This window comes from Sciurus vulgaris (assembly GCF_902686455.1).
Source record: "Sciurus vulgaris genome assembly, chromosome: 3".
In the NCBI taxonomy this organism is placed as follows: Eukaryota; Metazoa; Chordata; class Mammalia; order Rodentia; family Sciuridae; genus Sciurus; species Sciurus vulgaris.
This window is the reverse complement of record NC_136463.1, coordinates 143,524,739-143,543,608: the sequence shown is the minus strand read 5'-3', so window position 1 is coordinate 143,543,608 and position 18,870 is coordinate 143,524,739. Positions and strand designations below refer to the sequence as shown.

Here is an 18,870-nt window from a genome sequence, read left to right as displayed (position 1 = left end):
AAGGATCATTTCTAAGATCACATAGTGAAAGGAAAAATAGGGGCATACCTGTACATCTCTTTAGTCAACCCTGAGACCTACTTAATAAAATCATCTAATTGCATTGTCTATTGAGTATTCTAGGAAAGGGGAGGAGGGAAGATAACATCTTGAGTTTTCCTATTGTTAAATCTTGATAAGCCTTGAAAGAAGTGTTCTTTATCCGCAGGCAGTGATTACAGTGATAAAATGCTCTTTGAGAGCTAGGACCATATCCTGTTTATTATTGTCTCCCCAGAAGTGTCTGTCTAATGCAAAATAATGATCCATATTATTGTTGTGTTGAGATTAAAATGTGAATCTTTTTGATGAAAGTAAAGGAAAAAAAAGAAATTGGTTCCTTGACAGATAGGAGACAATCTTTAACAGGTCAGATAATTTGACCTGTATTTTACAATGAGGAGAAACACTTTCACTGGGTTGTGTGGGTACAAAATTGTATCAGTACACATTTATGGCATAGCCAAAGATGCAAGTCCCAATTGTTCATCATATTTTGCAGAATAGTTTGTACTAACAAAGCCATATGATATGAGCTACTTTGACTCTCTTCATCTTCCCTTTTTTGATTCTAACATGTTTCTCACTTCTTTGCCAAGGGAAAGTCCCCATCTGTGTTCTCATTCCATCTTTTCCTTCCTCTGTAGAAACTAATTGCATCAATCATTTCCTTCTTTTAGTATCTTCAGGTTTACTTTCTGCCTTACGCCATTACTCTCAAAGCTTTTCTACCCCTTCTAATACTGAAATACCTTCCTTTGATATTGTCTTCCTTACTTTGTCTTCCCCTCACCATCAAAATTATAAGAGTTTTTGGTCATTTCTCTTCATTACCTGATGTGCCGTCCTCTTCTCCATACTTTTTTCTTTTTGACTTCTCTGTGGCTTTTGACAATCTTGACTACTTTTATAGCCTTGTATAGTAGTCTTTGGAGTTAGTACCATTGGGTTTAGATTCTAACTCACTTTCTACATAATCTTGGACAAATTCATACCAGAGTTTGGTTTCCTCATCTGTAAAATGAACATCCCACCTCCTTTCCCAACGTTTAATGAAACACATTAACTTACCCTCCCTGAGAGCTAAGGGGATGTGCTCCAAACATATTTCTTCCCTTCCCTGTTCTGCTGTGTTTCGTATGCATTGCAGTACCCTTACTGCCATGCCATTTATGAGGCAAGTGGTAGTATTAGCCTTATTTCACAAATGAGGAGACTAAGGTCAGTCTTCCTTTCCCCTTGCCCTCCTTAGTATTAACTAGAGAATAGCTCTCTTGTCTTCTCTTAAGCAGCATTGTGGCTGTATGTAGGCTACTGATCTTTTCTGGACTTTTCCTGTATGGTAGTCATCTACATAAGCTCTGGCAACTGCTAGGTAAGATGCTGTCCTATCCACTCAACCTGTTCTTGAATCTGTTTGCCAGACTTGAAGATGATACAGAGAACTAGAGTCTTGGAGTGGGCAATTCTTTGAATTCATAAAGTTTAAACCTTTGAGACAATCATTGAACAATAAGCTGAAAACTATATGTTGCAATTATAAAGGAAAATGTAGGCATCAGATGTATGTGGGTTGGAATGGACTCTCATCAGCCAGGTAGTCACGATCACACACACATGTACTGAAACACTAGTAAGAGCATCTTTAAATTCAGAACAAATGGCGTAGCATTGTAGCCAAGGAATCAGTCCATAATTCTTACTTATTAAATATTAAATACGATAGAAGACTGCCTCATAGTTACTTGGATCACTTCACCTTCTCTCTTCCAAGGGAAGAAGGTTTATTTATAGGTGAAGAGTTCACATAAGACACTTCTAGAGTCACATAGTGGGAAGGGAAAGCTACTGGCATTTCTTAACTCCTCACTTTCTTTATATTTAATATAAAGTGTCCTCTGGAAAATATTACTGCCCTGTATATGCATATTAATTTTATTTAGGGTAATCACTGGTTGCTTAGTTGAGATAATTTATTCTAGGCAAACCCCAAAGGTAGATTAAGTTGTAGTATAGAATTTACTCCACTTTGAAATGATCTCTTTTTGTAACAGAATTTTTGTTGATGTTTTGGTAGGATGAGGCTAAGGTGGTACCTTTTATGAGACTTTGGCATATGAAATTAAGGGGCATATTTTAATATACATACATGGAAATTTTTCTGGCTTATGACAGACAATAAATGGACTATTTGGCTACAACTAACAACTGTTTTTTCCCCAAAAGGTGATTAACCAAATGTCTCCAACATCTCTAAAGATCACACTAAGACACCTCATAAATGGGGTCTTCACAGACCTTGCAGGATGTATTAACTATGGAATATCGACTGAGTCAAGCATGTATGGTGAGAATTGTTTTTTAAAAAAATACTGTTTTGTAGTTAGGAAAGTAATATATGTTCATTGTATAGAATATGTAAAATACAGAAAAAGATAAATAAGAAAATCAAAACTGCCTATAAATATACTCTATGAAAACAAACAGACCAGTTAGTTTTAGGGTTGTGGAGGTATTGCTACCCAGATTATCATTTATGACATACCAGTTGCATTTGTGTGTGTGTAAAAAGGCCTCTGAACTCATGTGGAATTCAAAATGGAAACTGTCCATTTTTCACATTGGGCAAGAAGCAGAAATGTTCTAAATCTGAATTCTTTCTCTGGCAAAATGAGGAATTATAAGTTGATATATGCCTAAATGGAAAATATAAGTTACATGTTTTAATTGGTAGGTTAATATTGAAAGTACTATTATAATATAGACAGTAATCAAAGGCAATGTGGATATCATGAAACATTTCAGAATCAGATTTCTTTTTTCCATATATAAACTTTATAAAAGCAGAATCATCCCTTAGGTTCAGAGGACCCTTAGAAAGCATCATATTATTTAGATTATAAACTTATGGTTGAGGGAATATTTAGTTTAATTACCAGAAAATAGACATTCCTAGTGAATTTTAATGTTTTGAAATAGTTACCAAGACATTCAAATTTTAATCTAATCAGAAATAAAGCTCTTTTTAACCATGTCTTAAAGTCACTCCTTGAAGAGCCGATGGTAGCCGAAGTCTATTGAGTGTAAATATTAAGGTGAAAAAGTCAGGAAAGAGGATACAGAATACAGAGTGATAGTGGGGGTTGAACTGCAGCTAGGTTAACCAGAGAAGACCTCACAGAGTTGCCTTTAATGAAGACCCTAAAAGAAGTGAGAGCAGGAGAGCATCCCAGGCAGAGGGAACTGCACATACAAAGCTGTGAGGAGGGTGTACCTCCCTGTGTTAGGAAGAGCCAGGAGGCCATGTGGAAGGGATGGGGGATGTAGGGGTGAGTGAAAGATGAGGTCAGAGGTGACATTGTGGGGAAGGACCTGGTGGAGCATACAGGGGCTCGAAGGTGTTAAGATCTTTGACTTTTGTTCTGTTTAAAATAGAAGCCTCTAGATGGTTTTGAGCAGAGGAGTGCCATGCATCCATTACTCAGGCTGATGCATTAAGCTCCGAGTGAGAAGATCATCTAGACAGAAATCAAGAGATCCCAGATCTGAGCCCCAGGAACTCCTGCCATTTTGAGGTGGGGTAGAGAGAGTGCAGTGGGACTGTCAAGGCATCTGGCAGATGAACTTAGAAGTATTCTTTGAATTTGGTGACCCTGAAACCATGGGTGATTTTGTCAAATTTTCAGAGTAATGGTGGAGGAAAAAGTTAAGAGTGCAGAAAGTGGAGAGGAAATGAGCAAATGAGATGTGAAAGTAAATAAAATATGTATACACTTTTTTATTGAAATAGAAATAGAAGCTGGAACTGTGAGGTTCTTTGTAACATGAAAGGTACTAGAACATGTTTATAAATGGGAATGATCCAATTGAGAAAATGGTTATATTGATGATACTAACAGTTAACTTTTACTGAACACTTAGTATGTGTCAGACACTGCTGGGACATGGATTAAAATAATCCTGTATGGATGTATTGGTATTGACATTTCATGTAAGGAAACTGGGGTTTAAAAGTGATTACTAGGCAAGGTAACATGGTCACTATGTAGTGGAACTAGGGTGCAATGTGAACTGCATGCACTCACCCCCTCAGACACACAGACTGCACTGGCAATGCGAGAACAGAAAAGTGGATGACTTTCTCAAGCAAAATCTTTGAGAAGGCAAGAGGAGATGTAAACTGGAAAGTGGGGGAGGACTGGCCTTGCAAAAAGAATGGTCCCTTCCTCCATAGTCATGAAAAAGAAGACAGGTTCAGATGGCCACAGTTGGCTGTAGGTGTTTCAGTGGTGAGAATATAAGAATGTTCATGTCAGAGAGCTTCTCTATTTTTAATAAAGTAGGAGGTTAGGTCATTAGAGAATACAGTAAGAGGGTACTCTAGGGAGAGAGGCTGAGAAAGCAAGAAACAGTTTGAAATCATTATTTTGGGGAATGGGGAAGAAATTACGGATAGTTTTCTGTGCCTGTTTGAGAGTGTGTGATCTTGAATTTTAAACAAAACCACTCACAGTTGTATGATTTTTGTACAGCCAGATTAAGCTGCTCAAAATGCAGACAGAGGTAAGTGGTAGGGTTCTGCTGGTGCAGGGGATTTTGCCAGAATAGGAGAGAAGAGATTTGAAGAGGTGGCATTTTCCAGGGAAAGTGATCTATAAATGGACTGGGGGCACTAGACTGTACAAAGAGCAAAGGGAAGCCAGTGCAGGTGGGAAGAGTTGTGGAGTCAGTGGACCTGAGGATGACCAAGAGAAGCACAGCAGTGGACAAACTTGTGCAAATAAAATTTGGAGATGATGATCAGAAAGCAGTTATCAGAGATGGTCCAGTCTCTGAATTTCGTGGTTTAGATTGTGGTCATGGGAGCGGGAGGCTGCAGGGGCTGAAAAAGAGAGAAATCGCCAGGAATAAGGATGCCTAGAAATTTCCTACATTTAATCTCAATTTCTTTCAGAGAGGTCACGACTTCCATGAAGGCGTTAGAGCTGGTAAGTGACAAATAGCTGTGTTTCCTTTTGGATATCAGAGAAATAGGATTTGTGAGCATACCATGTTACTTAAAGTTGGTAGTTGTTTTATTAGTGAAAATTAAACTTCTGTAAAAATTGCCAAGTTATGTGTTTTTAATAACATCTTGGATACAAAGGGAAGTTCAGTCTTAAAACTAATATTACTCTTGAAGTTCACATAATGTGATCACTGCTTTCTAATTTAAACAAATAGTAATCCTGCTCTTACAGTCACATGGACTGCCTTATGAGCTTGTAAACTCACCTGCTGCTGAGACCTTTGACAGGTACATTTATTTCCTTGCAAAGCCCTCAATTCTCCTTCCCTTCTTCCTGTTTTGTTATTGGCCTAGTTAAATTGGGCAGTGGTTGAATCCTACCATCTACTTCTTGCCTGGACCTGAGCAGTTAAATGTTGCTGGAGAAAAAGCATTTGACATTATACTTTCCATGTTTGCTTCTCACCTCCAAAGTCAGCATTTCTAGGAAAAGCAAATATTTTTTTTCCAACAAACTTGCAACAGTTCCTTTTATGGATAGCCCTTATCTCTCTAAAGAGTTGTTGTTTACTGTATAAAAATGAGTTACTTTTCTCTATAATATTTTGTACATATAATTTTCTTATGTTTTTATTAATCATCTTGATATACAAACTCTAGATATACATTTTATCTGAATAAAACGTTTTGTTCTCTGAACTCTAAGCCTTGGTAAAGACCAATGACTACTGTAGAATTTTCTTCATTTCTGGCATGATATAACATTATCAGAAATAAGCACCAGGTTCAAATCCATTTGGAAGACAAATGGAGTTGAGTCAGAGCAAATGGCTGTGTTTTATAGAAACCAAGTACGATATGCATTTTTCTCACTAATTCCTTGCCATTCTCACTGCATGTGATTAGTGTCTAGATCTGATTTTAGGAGGACCTGGGTAAGACTTGGATTATGTTGCTAAAGTATTCATGATTATGTTATGACAGCTCTTCTTCAAAAAGGGAGGTATTATTTTAGATAAATACTTGCAGTTATTTTAAGAAAAAAGTTGAAGTCAAGCAGCATTAGAGTTCTGATTCATAAAGGAAGTGATTATCAAACTACTTTTCAAATGAGAGAAGGTATGTTGCCTCTTTCAGCACAGTTTATTTATTCAGAAAGCAACATTTATTCTGGCTAAAATTGTTTCATGTTCTTGCTACAATTTGCTAACTATAAAAATGTGTTAGCAAATTAGAAGAAATGAGTTAGTAAATTAAGAAAGTTGCTAAAAATTCTTACTCTTAACAACTAGAATAAACTTTTGTCTAGTTATAGAAGAAAATAAAAATGGGTTATCTTAGTAGAGCTACCAAATGGAGCTTGGACGGGTATCTCAGGAGACGTTCTGAAAAACAGCTTCCTAAATGGCAATAATTTTCTATCCAGGAAAAAAATTTTGTTAGCTTGAAATAATACCCAGATTTGATTAGAATTCTCTTTTCTTTTGTCCTTCAGTGGAATGTCAAGGAGGTAGGTAGTACTGGTCAGAAGACTCAAAGGCAGGCATCAGAACATCAGTGTTTAACATCACCACTGATCTGATTGCAGAATCCAACAGGCAAACCTTAACAACCTCCATTGTGAGCGGGGTGTGATGGTGCACACCTGTCTGTAGTCCCAGCTACTCAGAAGGCTGAGGTGGGAGGATCACTTGATTCAAGTTTGAGGTAAACCTAGGCAACACAGATACCCCATCCTAAACAAAACGAACCTCCAAAATCAAAAGATTTAAAAAGAGCCTCCAGTATCCACATTCAACTGTATCTTATAAAGCTTCCTTCCTCTACATACCAAGACAAGCTTCGTCCTTGGTTCCTAGACTGCTGCTTTCACCAGCCTTTTTTAATGTTTAGTTTTTTGCCATCTTTGTTGAATTTGTATATTTAAATATTACCATTATTCACCAGAATTATGCATATTTTCAAGCATAGTTGAAATTTGCTACCACAATTATAACATTTTTATAAACTTTTTGTAGACTCACATGTAGTGGTAAGAAATAATGTAGAGATCTTGCATACCCTCTACCCAGTTTCCCAGATGAAAAAAATGTATAACTGTAATGTGCTGACACAACCAGAAAGTAGGCATGGCTCTTTTTATTTTTAAGAAGAGGTTACAGATTGCCTCATTCTTACAGTCTTGTGGGGATATTATGTGGCTACACTGAGTGATGACCACAGTGAAACAGGAGAAGTACAAGGCTTCATGATAACCTGATTTTATTAAAATTCAGAGCTGTCGAGCTAGAGGATTTGGCAGAACAGTAGTGTCCACATTTAATTATGCATAAAGTTCCCTTCTCTCAACCTTAAGTGAGTAATTTTCCTCCCAAAACTAAGTGTGATAGAGGATAGATGGCAGATCTGGGTCTTTGCCCTCCCTTGCCTTCCTTTTTTGAAAGAGGAAAAAAAGAATGTTGAAATCACTGAATTAGTTCAGATGGCTTTATTAAAGCTGCAGACAGGGAAGCTTAGTAGGTGAGAAAATCCCCCACACCAGTCATCAAAGGTATATTGCTGTTCCTCCATATTCTTTGAGGTTTAATTTAGAAGGAAATGTACAAAAATCTAAGCTGAAAGGAAAAAAAAAATGTACTATAGAAAAGTATGTCTAGTATAAAACAGCTTCTATCAATAATTAAAATCTGACACCAGAAAGAAATGTCCTAATATTTTTGTCTTCTTTTGACAGTTTTAATTGAAAAAGACCAGAGTCCAAAGTGGAAACCAGCTACTCTAAAAGAAGTTACTGATGAAGATTTGGATAATTATTTTAAATCTCTGGGAAGCAATGATTTGAAATTTTGAGGTGACTGTTCTTTTAAAGCTTGTTTGTAGCAGGGATTGACAACTACAACACATGGACCCAGCTTGGCCTGCCACCTTTTTTTATGTAGCCTACAAACTAAAAGTGGTTTCTTCATTTATGAAGGGATGGGAAGGGAAACAAAAAATTAATATTTCATGACTTTTGAAAATGACATGAAGTTCACGTGAGTGTCTATAAATAAAGCTTTATTGGAACATCACTGGCTGCTTTGAGGTGAGTAGTTGTAGCAGAGATTGTATTGCTTGGAAAGCCTAAAATATTCACTGTCTGCTCCTTGTCAGAAAAAGCTGCCACCATCCTGTTTTGAGGATGGGACAATTCAAAGATCTCTAGAGATTTCAAGTTACTATATCTAATTGAAATGGAAACTTTGACTTTCAATAAGTAGTGATTTATAACAGGACTAAACAAACAAGTGCAGATTATAAAAAAGACCCTGATACTTTTTGAGGATACTGTGGTAATGCATCATAGAATTTCCTTCTTTTTATGAGTGTATTTTGAAGTAATTGGGTTACTATAGCAGAAGAGTTTCTTTTATAAACATTACAGATCTTGAACAAAAAGAAAACAGTTCTCATGAGGTTATCTCTCCAGTATGTTACCTCAGCCTTGGTCTTCCCTAAAATAATCAGAATATCTTCCCATAGTGAAAATGAAGGCATTGTTTTTTACTTACAGTATTTGCTAATTTGGCAGAATAAGGATTAAAAAACCTCAGTCTCGAAGATAAGAGAAACTCTACTTTTTGTTATTTAAACTTTGTGTGGTAAGTTTAAAATGTAACTATCTTCAATAATTGGTACTGTTCACAAAATAAGTGTCTTTAGGTAAGAAACTTCAAGGTGTTATAGACTAAGGACTTAAAGTTCTAGGTAAGAGTAATTTTTAAATTAAAGGTCAGTTTATCATTTATTTTGTAACTCATTCTAGTTTCTCCTTAATTCCATATCCCTCAGAAACTAAGAGAACTTCAGATGTGTAAGAACAAACATAAAAGGACATTAAAGGTTATGGACTATACCCTTTCTCATAGATGAGATTGCAGCCCAGAAGGTATTGCTCAATTCTTAATCTATTTGACATGGATTCTTCTAAAAATTCAGGAACAGATATGAAATAAAGATGTCATGATATCAGACATATTTACATTTATATTCATATCTTTAAAGCTTCTAAATTGAACCCAGATTATTCAAGAAATTTTCTGTATAAGTGGATTTTTATTCACTTTACACTTGTAAGCATACAGAAAATATTCTTTGTGTTAAAAAAATGTGAAAGTATATAGCATTGAGAAGAATTTACTTTAATTAAATAAGAACTTATAGCTATGTAATTGCAACTGGACTTTTGTACAGTTACAAAAAAAGTTTTCACAAAAGTATTTGGGAAAAAATATACCACTTCATAGCTAATTCTTACAGTGAAGAGAATTTGTTAATAAAACTTGAGTTTGTAAATTAAAGTGTAGGTAGTACTTCTGAGTCAGTGCCCCTGACTCCAAGGAAGGCATGGCTTATTTGGTCATGTAAAGACAGGATGAGGGCATTCTGATTAACCAGTATATTTGTTAGAACTTTGTTTTGGGAGGTGCTAGGGATTGAACCCAAAGCCTTACACGTGTTAGTCATGTTGCTCTACCACTGAGCTACATTCCCCAGCCATTTTATTTTATTTTGAGACAATCTCACTAGGTTGCCCAGACTGGCTTCAAATTTGGGGTCCTCCTGCTTCAGCTTCCCATGTGACTAGAATTACAGGTGTGCACCACCATACCCAGCAGAACTTTGTTACTTAAATGTGTCCTCTAACTTTGATTTCTACAAAGTGTAATGCAAATGTACACTCCCACACCATCTCAGAATGCCAATGATTTTTAATAGGATGTGTGAGTACCATGCTATTTCATACTATTTTTTTATCATACTATAGTATTAAGGCAGTTTGACACAAATTATTCCTTTGGGATTAAGATGATAATCATTTTGCTTCCTTCAATGTGCCTTAAGTGCTGATAACCACAGGCAGTTTGCAAAAAACTGATAAGGTAACTCAAAGTGGAGAATTCTAGAACCAAAGGCATAAAACTGAAAGTTAACAGTATATAAGAAACAACTGGGGAAGCAGTAGTGGGGCACGTTGTGGGGTTTGTGTGACTCTGAAAATGAGAGATTGGCATGCTTGTTTCCTGATGATCTGCCTCCACAGTTGTCCACCTGGAGGATCTTTGTTGTGCTGGTAAATGTTCATACTCCAAATGTTTCCAATAATTCTCTTTAGTATTCTACTTGATAGGTCTCCTTCCTCCTCAGTTTTCCAATTATTTATAAAAAAACTTTCAAAATGAAGTAAAGCCAGTGTTTCAAATGAAGGTATGAAGAAGGCTAATTCTTATCAGGATGTTCTTGTTGTCAATCAAGGCCGAACTCTATCTTGGTAATTATCACATGCACTATAGATTCTGTTTACTCAGCTCTCCTCCCATCTGGTTTATCTACTAACTCACTAATTATGTAAGCCTGTGGTTCCTAGTTCATGGGTTGACATATAATACAGCATATTTCAGAGATAAGTCTCTTAGATGATATATACAGCATACTCTGTGGAAATAAAATTCAGGGCAGGGGTGGTGCTCAGTGATAAAACTGTGTGACCATAGTACTGAGAGAGGGTGACAAGAAGATCAGACTTCTAGCTAGGTATAGCTCTTTCAGAGATTCCTGTTACACTCTTGGGAAATAGGGGCACAGAGCAAAGAAGGAACCTGAAGTTAAAATATTTAGTTAGACCCAAACCCCACTAGTCTATGTCCCCAATGTATACTGAAAAATTTAGTGGCATACTTCTTTGTATGGCTTTATTTTCTTACCACAGTATTATTGTGTAAATTTAATTTATATTTTTTCAATAGCAAATGACCTTGCAGCAAAAGCATCCTTTGTGAGATATAAAACAAAAAAATCTTCATCTAGGTTTTTATCTGTATCATTAGTATAAATCTCAAAACCTAAATTTTTCTTTATGAGCTACAAATGTGGTTTGTACTTATGGAAAACTTTCTGTCGGGCTACAACTTCAGGTCCTTGTAGGAGGAGGAGTGGTTGCTTTTCTATTATATAAGTTGTGAGATTGCAAGCTTAATATAAGGCATCGAAAAACAACTGAAAGATGGGACATCACTTCATGTCACTCGCTTCTTGCCCCTTTTCTGTGCTCATGCAGTTTGGAGAATTCACTCATTTGATTTTTGGTTTCAAAGTATTGCTTTAAATTATTGGTAGCTTTCTGCCTGCATACAAAGCCAAATATTTATCTCATTGAAGAGGTCACAAGCCTTCTCATACCTCTTTTGGATTTCTGTGACACTGGTGTATCTTAATAAAAGGATCTAACATATATGGGCTTAAGCAATTTTCTTCCTAATTTAATTAAACTCTGTAGCAAATATTAATGAAAAGACAATTCTAGAGGCTCAGTCTCATTTTCCCCACAAGTTTTGTCTTCTCAGTATCTTCCTCCCCCTCTCCTAAATCTTCTGTTATCATTGATCTTCAAACAGTATGTTGTCTAAGTGTGTATGTGATGACAGTAAAAAGAGAAAAAGCCTCATTTGTGAAAATAGCACAGTATATGGCTAAAAATGCCCAATGGGCACATATTCCTAATAAAAACAAGTATTGACCTTGGAGGAGTGTGATATCTTCTTCTGTAACACAACTGTAAATCCTCATGCATTATTTGGTCCCATGTAAACTGAATGGAATTGCCCTACAAGTCCTGGGAGTAAGTGCCACCTGCACCCACATCTGCATCTCTGAAACAAAGGTTAATACACACTTAACACCAGGTTTTGCTTTCTACCTTACCGACTTGGCTTCTATTATTTTAAAGATTTACTGGATTGCTCTTTGTGAAAGGAACCTAGGACGTAATACAATGCAATAAACATTAATGTCCTGGCTTCTATAAATTGTGTCTTTTAAAGATGGCTTTATATACAGTCTAAATCATTCAGTAACAGCTGTAGTTTGGACCCTGAGGTTCAAGGTGGTAGTTATGCTTTTCATCTACAAAAATATATTAAGAACGGGGTTCAAGGTGGAACTTTTCTACACAGGTTGTATTCTAATCTTAGGTTATAGGTGTCAAGAAGTGGGGATCCTTGAATGGTTTTGACAAACGACCCACATTGTATCACTATGGTCAGAGTGCTACTTCCTGGCCAAGGAGTTATGAGGAAGAACCCTTTTCACAGCTGGGCTTTTTTTTTTTTGGTATAAATCAACAGAAATGGTTATTTTAAAGAAGTGACTAACCATTTAGAACCTGGGGTACTTTAGCATTTTCTTTGGTGATGCCATTATGCCTCAGGAAGAAAGTGGGATGACCTCCGGATGATTACGGGGTGCCACGGGACCTCGTTTAGCCCTTCCATGACCAAATTCTAGGAAGCAGCAGGTAGAAATTATTGTTAACACAGAACTGCTTAAAACACATTTCATCTTAGGTTTTCCTACACCAGTGACATTATCATAGACAAGTTTTTACATCCAGATGGAGTTATTTGTACTTATGCACACCAGTGTTTGCTTCTGCTTCTGTATTTAAACTAGCACCAACTATATCCACAGGTCAACAAGGCTGTCATCCTACGGCATCAAGGCCCTCGCAGTCACTCTCAATGTACGGGATGTCATAGTACTTGATGTTATTGCGTGCCCACTGCTGCATGGCATCATGCAAGATTTCCTGGGACAGGCGGTGTGCGTACTGAAGCACCAGAAGGTTGGGCCCTGGGGGTTCTTCACTTCCTCTTGGACATGAACTGAAGACATCCTGGGTAGAAATTCCTGTTCTGGCATAAAGGTTTCTTCACTCTCATCTTGCTTCTCAGGTGCAAATGTGGTAGGAAATGGAAACGTTTGCTTTGATTTCATGCAGCCCATTTTGTGGAGGTGTTATGACTGAGGGAAGGAGAGCAAGCAGCGAGACTACTTCAGCATATCTGGGAGACAGTGAAGGTCTTCCGCACGGTGTGGACTAGTGCTTTCTCTCTCCAGGCCGCTTCGTAACCAGTGCTCCCTTTCTCCACTCTTCACGTGCAATGTTTATCTGTCAAAAGAAGGGAGTTTTCATTGTGAATCATAGAAGGCAAAATAAGTAAGATTCGGTGACCTGTTGGAACTCTGTAAAGGTTCTTTTCACCATTTGGTCCCCTGGAGGAAATGTGAGGTAACAACAAAGAGAGTTTTATCTTATCAACTGAAGGAAAAAAAAAAAAAAAAAAATCACACAATAAAAATGTCAGTTTATAAACCAGGAAAATTTTTTTCAGACTTTTGAAAATTTTATAAAACTAAAAAGATTTAGACTTATTTATAATAGCAATATAGCTCCTGGATAAAATTCTAACCACCTGTTATCAGAATGCAGCCCTGCTCACTTATTTATGAAATCAATCTGTGGTTGATTTCATGCCACAATGGCAGAACTGAATACTTGTGACACACTTTGACCTGCAAAGCCTAAAATATTTATTACCTAGCCCTTTACTGAAAGTTTGGGCCAAACTCTGATCTTTCTTTGTCAAGGGAAATAAACATATTGAAATTTGATTTTGTTGTAAACCCTTGAACTTGTACATCTTGGACTACTATTAGAGTCAGGCATTGTTCCCTGGTCAGATATTTACCACTCAATAGTCTTCATACTAGTGCCAAGCAAACAACACAGGTTAGACATCATAGAAAGCCAAGTTTTTTTTCCTTCTGAATTAAATGTCCCTATGAAATTATATGAAAAGTTCATATTTATTTAAAATAAGTGTAAAGGTTTCTCCTCTTAAGTATCCTACCCCTATCTGATGTTTGGACAGTAAGTGGGCAATAGTGCTTGTGATGTGACTTCTGTGCTCCCCAAGTGGGTGCTGTCACTGGATGAACTTCTCTTAGGTTCAAGATAACTAAAAGAACACTGAACAACTTCCCTGTAGCAAGAACTAGACATGCGAGAGCACAGGCAAAGTCTCTGTGGATGAGGTTAACGGTCCCTGATTCTTAGTTTGGGGACTCGACAATTCTGTTGATTGTTTCCGAAACCACTGATCCCTAAAAGGCAGCATCTAGCATATTCCTAAATTGCTTTTCTAAATAAATGAAAAAAAAAAAAACTTTGCTACTTTTATAACTATATACTTTTTTGGTTTTCTATAAATTCTACCCAGTTGGTTTTCTATAAATTCTACTCATTACATCTGTTCCTGATAAGGATGATATGTGGTAAAGAGGAAATCCAACCTTCTGCTTTCAAATACCTTTAGTTTTGTATGCTCTGCTTCCTACTCGATTTCAGAGATGTATTTCAAAGGGGAAGTAGGTACATGTATGATATCTGCCTTGTTTACTAGATTAACTGCTTAAAGAGAACTGTCTTGGTTCTTCATCTCCAGCATGCCAGCATGTATCTATTTTGTATTGTGAGGAACAGTTCAGGGAAGCAGACATGGTTAACATGAAAAAGTTCAGAAAACTCAATGGGTGTCACAAATAAAAGGCTGTGAGTAGAATCATCAGGAGATCTTGTATTTTCTAGAATCTTTGGTTTTTTATAAGCAGCTTTGTCTTGCCAATACAGAATAACTGGTACCAGATTTGCCCTCCCACCGGGACACAATACATAAGCAGGTACTTTCAGGCATTGAAGGATAAGCTGCTCAATACTGTGATTACTTGCAGAAAGGAAGACACAAGATGTTGAATCCCATAGTTGAACATCCTGGAGTTTTACTTGCGGGTATCTTCCAACATTATTACAGAGAAGTTGAGCCCAAGGATAGTGTAAATTCTACTGAGCTAAGAAGCAGAGGTTACTGAAGCAACTAATTTATAAAACAGAGTTTATAAGAAAAGCCCTAGGAGAGGCAGAAATTTACTAAAGGACTATCAAGAATAAGAGCTGGGATGTGCATATGCAAGATAAGGATCTGTACGACCTAGTAAGAGATCGCCTGCTCTGGGACTTTAGAATTGAACAGTGATACCAGATGTTCTACAGTACTGGGAATCCTTGGAGTTGCAGATCAGCCAAAGTGGAGATACCTCCTTGAACACTTGAGGCTTTAATTACTGCTCAGGAAATGTGACACCTTAGGAGTCAGGGGTATACCCTAGAACAGGGTCTGCAAAGTTTTCCTTAAAGAGCTGGATAGTATATGACAGGCTTGTGAGCTATACTGCTATAATTTGAATATCCTGCCCCCCCCCTGCAATTTATATTTGAAACCTAATCCTCAAAGTGATAATATTTGGAAGTGGGGTCTCTGGGAAGTAATTTAGGGTATTATTGCCCTTATAAAAGAGGCATCAGGAGCTCTCTTGCCCTCACTGTGAAGGAAAGAAGGCACCATCTTTGAACCAAGAAACAGGCCTTCGATAGATACAATTTGAGTGTACTTCCCAGACTCCAGAACTATGAGAAACGTTTGTTGTTCATAACCACCCAGTCTAATGGCATTTTGTTATAGCAGCATGAACAGATTGAGACAGTGTGTATCACAACTACTCATCTCTGCTACTCCACAAAAGCAGCCACAGAAATATTTAAATGAATGGGTATGCAATAAAACTTCATTTGCAAAAACAGCTAGCCACAGGCCATATCAGATTAAGTTCAACAGAAACAGTCTCTCTTTAACAAAGAATCAAAGTATCATTTATAGAAAGATGACATAATCCAGACTCCATACAAGTTATTATTTGCAAAGTGTAGTAAATAATTAGTAGTCATGGAAAGAAGCAGGAAAATGTAACCCATAATCAAGAAAAAAACTGTTGGAAACAGACCCCCAAATGACCCAGCATTTGATAATTAACAGAGCTTCATAGAACTTACTAGAAATATAAAGGAGTTAAGAATATAAGTAAGTTCAAGGACATAAAGGAAAGGAAATAGAAACTCAAAACCTAAAGTATACAATATCTGAAGTGAAAAATTCATCATATGGGCTATTGGATGTTGCAAAAGATTAGTATAGTTGAACATAAATATATATTTATATATACATATATAAATATGAAAACTGGGAGGGTGAAATTTTTAAAAACTTGAAAGAAGCAAAAAAGATAATACACTAAAAAGATAATGCAAGTATGACCTTAAAGCAGGGGGGAATTAGGTAACCCAGAAGAAGACAGGAAATGGGGCACATAGGAAGAAAATGGAGCAATTAGAAAATAAGGTGACTAACTTCCACAAAAAAAGTACTATTTGAAAGGGAACAAACTACAAGTTCCATAAAATAGCAGGGGTGATCGCACTAGTTAAACAGGATCCAGACCATACAGATATGGTCAACAGATCCAAGGCCCTACAATGAAGAAAGCATAGTCTTTTGAACAAGTGTGAGAACTGAAAATCCACATTAAAAAAAAAAAAAAAAAAAAGATATTATAGTCTTCACAAAAATTAACTCAAAATGGTTCCTAGACCTAAATACGGAATGTAAAACTATAACACTCCTAGAAGACAACACAGGAGAAAGTCTATATACAACCTTGGGTTTGATAATGATCTTTTTAGATAATCAGTTAGACTTTGCTAGAAAAACTCTGCTCTTCATAAACCACTGTCAAAATATGAAGACATGCCACAGACTGGGAGAAAATATTGTAAAATCATTTTATAAAGAATTATTATTCAGAATACACAAAGAACTCAAAACTCAATAAGAATATGAACAACCTGATTTAAACTGGGCAAAAGAGCTGATGAAGACAAACAGATGGCAAGTAAACATGGAAAAAAATTGAACATCATATATCATTAGGGAATTGCAAATTAAAACAAGAGCGAGATGCCACTATAACCTGTTAGAATAGTGAAAATCCAAGACACAACACCAAATGTGGAACAACAGAGGTCACATCCATTGCTTGTGAGAAGGCAAGATGGTACCGTTTGGAAGGTAGTTCAGTAGTTTCTAACATAACTAAACATACTCTTATTGCATGATCCAGCAATTGCTCTGCTTGCTATTTACCAAATGAGTTGAAAACTTTTGTCTACGCAAAAAACCTATACACAGATTTCTTTATTCATAATTTCCAAAACTTAAGAGCAACTAAGGTACTCTTCAGTTGGTGAATAAATAAACTGTAATGTATCTAGATAATGAAACAATATTTGGCATTAAAAAGGGATAAATAAGTCATGAAAAGAAGGAATCTTAAATGCATGTTAGTAAGTTTAAAAAGCCACCCTGAAAAGACTACATAATGATTCCAAATATATGACAAGTAAGGCAAAACTATAGAGACAGTAAAAAGATCAGGGATAAGTTATGGAGGCAGGTGGAACCGGTAGGTTCAGTATAGGTGACTTCTGGGGCAGTGATTCTACATGATACCATAATGATGGATACATGTTGTTACATGTTTGTCAAAATATATGAACTGTGCAAAAGCAAAAGTGAACCTTAATCAAGTATGGACTTAAGGCGAATGTGATTTGTCAGTGTAGGTTCATCAGTTAAATGTACCACTCTGGTGTGGGATGCTGATAGTGTGCACTTGGTGAGTACATGAAGGCTATCTATTTTCTGTTGAATTTTTCTGTGAGCCTAAAACTGCTCTAAAATAAAAGTCAACTTTAAAACCAAACTATATGCTCTCTCTAAGAGGTTCACTTTAAACATAAATATGTACGGAACTAATAGCTTCAAAATATAAGAAAAATTGAAAACAGACAGAAACTGTAAGAACAAGCATTGTTGGATTTAGACATTGTTCAGTCAGTAAATGATACAGAGTATCCAAAGACAAAGAATACAGGTTTTGAACATTATGATCCAATGTGAGTTAACTGACATTAACCTAACAGTTATATTAACACTATCTTAACAACTAATAGATATTCCTGTTGAGTGCTTATGGAACATTCATCATTACAGACTGAGTACATAATGGTCTCAAAAGATTTCAAATATTTGAAATTTTTGAGTATATTTCTTAACCACCCTAGAATTCAATTAAAAATAAATGATAGTAAAATCGGCCCAAAATATTTAAAAACTAGACATTTTTAATAACTTATGGGGTAAGGAGGATATCACAAGGAAAATTAAAATACATTTCAACTACATAATAGCCACAATATGTTAAAGTTTTGAAATGTATCATTAAAGCTCAGCAGAAAATATAGATTTAAATGCTTCAAATAGAAAAGGTTTAAATCAGTCATCTAAGCTTTCACCTTTAGCTAAAAAAGACAAGTAAATTAAACCCAAAGTAAGCAAAAGAAAGGAAAGAATTTAGGTCAGAAAAAAATAGAAAATCTAATACCCCAATAACAAGAGCAGAAATCAGTGAAGCAATGGAATTAATAGTATTTATTTAGAAAGATCTAATAAAATACATAAATTTCTATACAAACTGGCCAAGAAAAATAAGAGAAGTCACATACTAAGATGTGTTGTGAAAAAGAGACATCACTGCATGTCCTGTGTACATTAGAAATACAATAAAGAAATAATATGAACAATTTCACGCTAGTACCAAATTGCCAAAACTAGCACAAGAAAAAAACAATAGCCCAATATCAGTTAAAGAAATTGAATTTGTAATTTAAATATTCCCCAAAAGGACCTTCAGACCCAAATGACTATACTAGAGAATTCTATCAAACATTCAGGAAGAAGTAATATCAATCTTACCCAAATTCATTCTATATAAGGCCAATATGACCCTGTCACCAAAACCAAAGATAGTATAAGAAGACTCAACTTTATGTACCATTATCTCCAGGTGTTTTGTTTTAAGTGACAAATCTAGTATGTATGAAATGGTTAATACATGATATTTATACCAGGAATTTAAGAAATGCAGTCTAATATTGAAGAGTTAAACTAATTCACCATGTTAACAAAAAACTCAGATACTCAACAGAAGCAGAG

The 18,870-nt window shown here is 36.1% G+C and overlaps 1 protein-coding gene and 1 long non-coding RNA gene across 2 annotated transcripts; one reads left to right on the top strand and one right to left on the bottom strand.

Annotated features, from left to right (window-relative positions):
• Positions 1 to 2,189: 2,189 nt before the first annotated feature.
• Positions 2,190 to 8,070, top strand: LOC306657206. Its single transcript, XR_013762727.1, has 3 exons — positions 2,190 to 2,386; positions 4,994 to 5,027; positions 7,782 to 8,070. It is a non-coding gene; the product is annotated as an uncharacterized lncRNA (long non-coding RNA).
• Positions 8,071 to 9,717: 1,647 nt separating this feature from the next.
• LOC306657205 (small membrane A-kinase anchor protein) lies at positions 9,718 to 14,141 on the bottom strand. The gene is given in 2 exon segments (XM_079132985.1): positions 9,718 to 12,727; positions 12,730 to 14,141. Coding segments are annotated over 2 exon segments (300 nt in total). The 5' UTR covers positions 12,869 to 14,141; the 3' UTR covers positions 9,718 to 12,566.
• Positions 14,142 to 18,870: the final 4,729 nt, after the last annotated feature.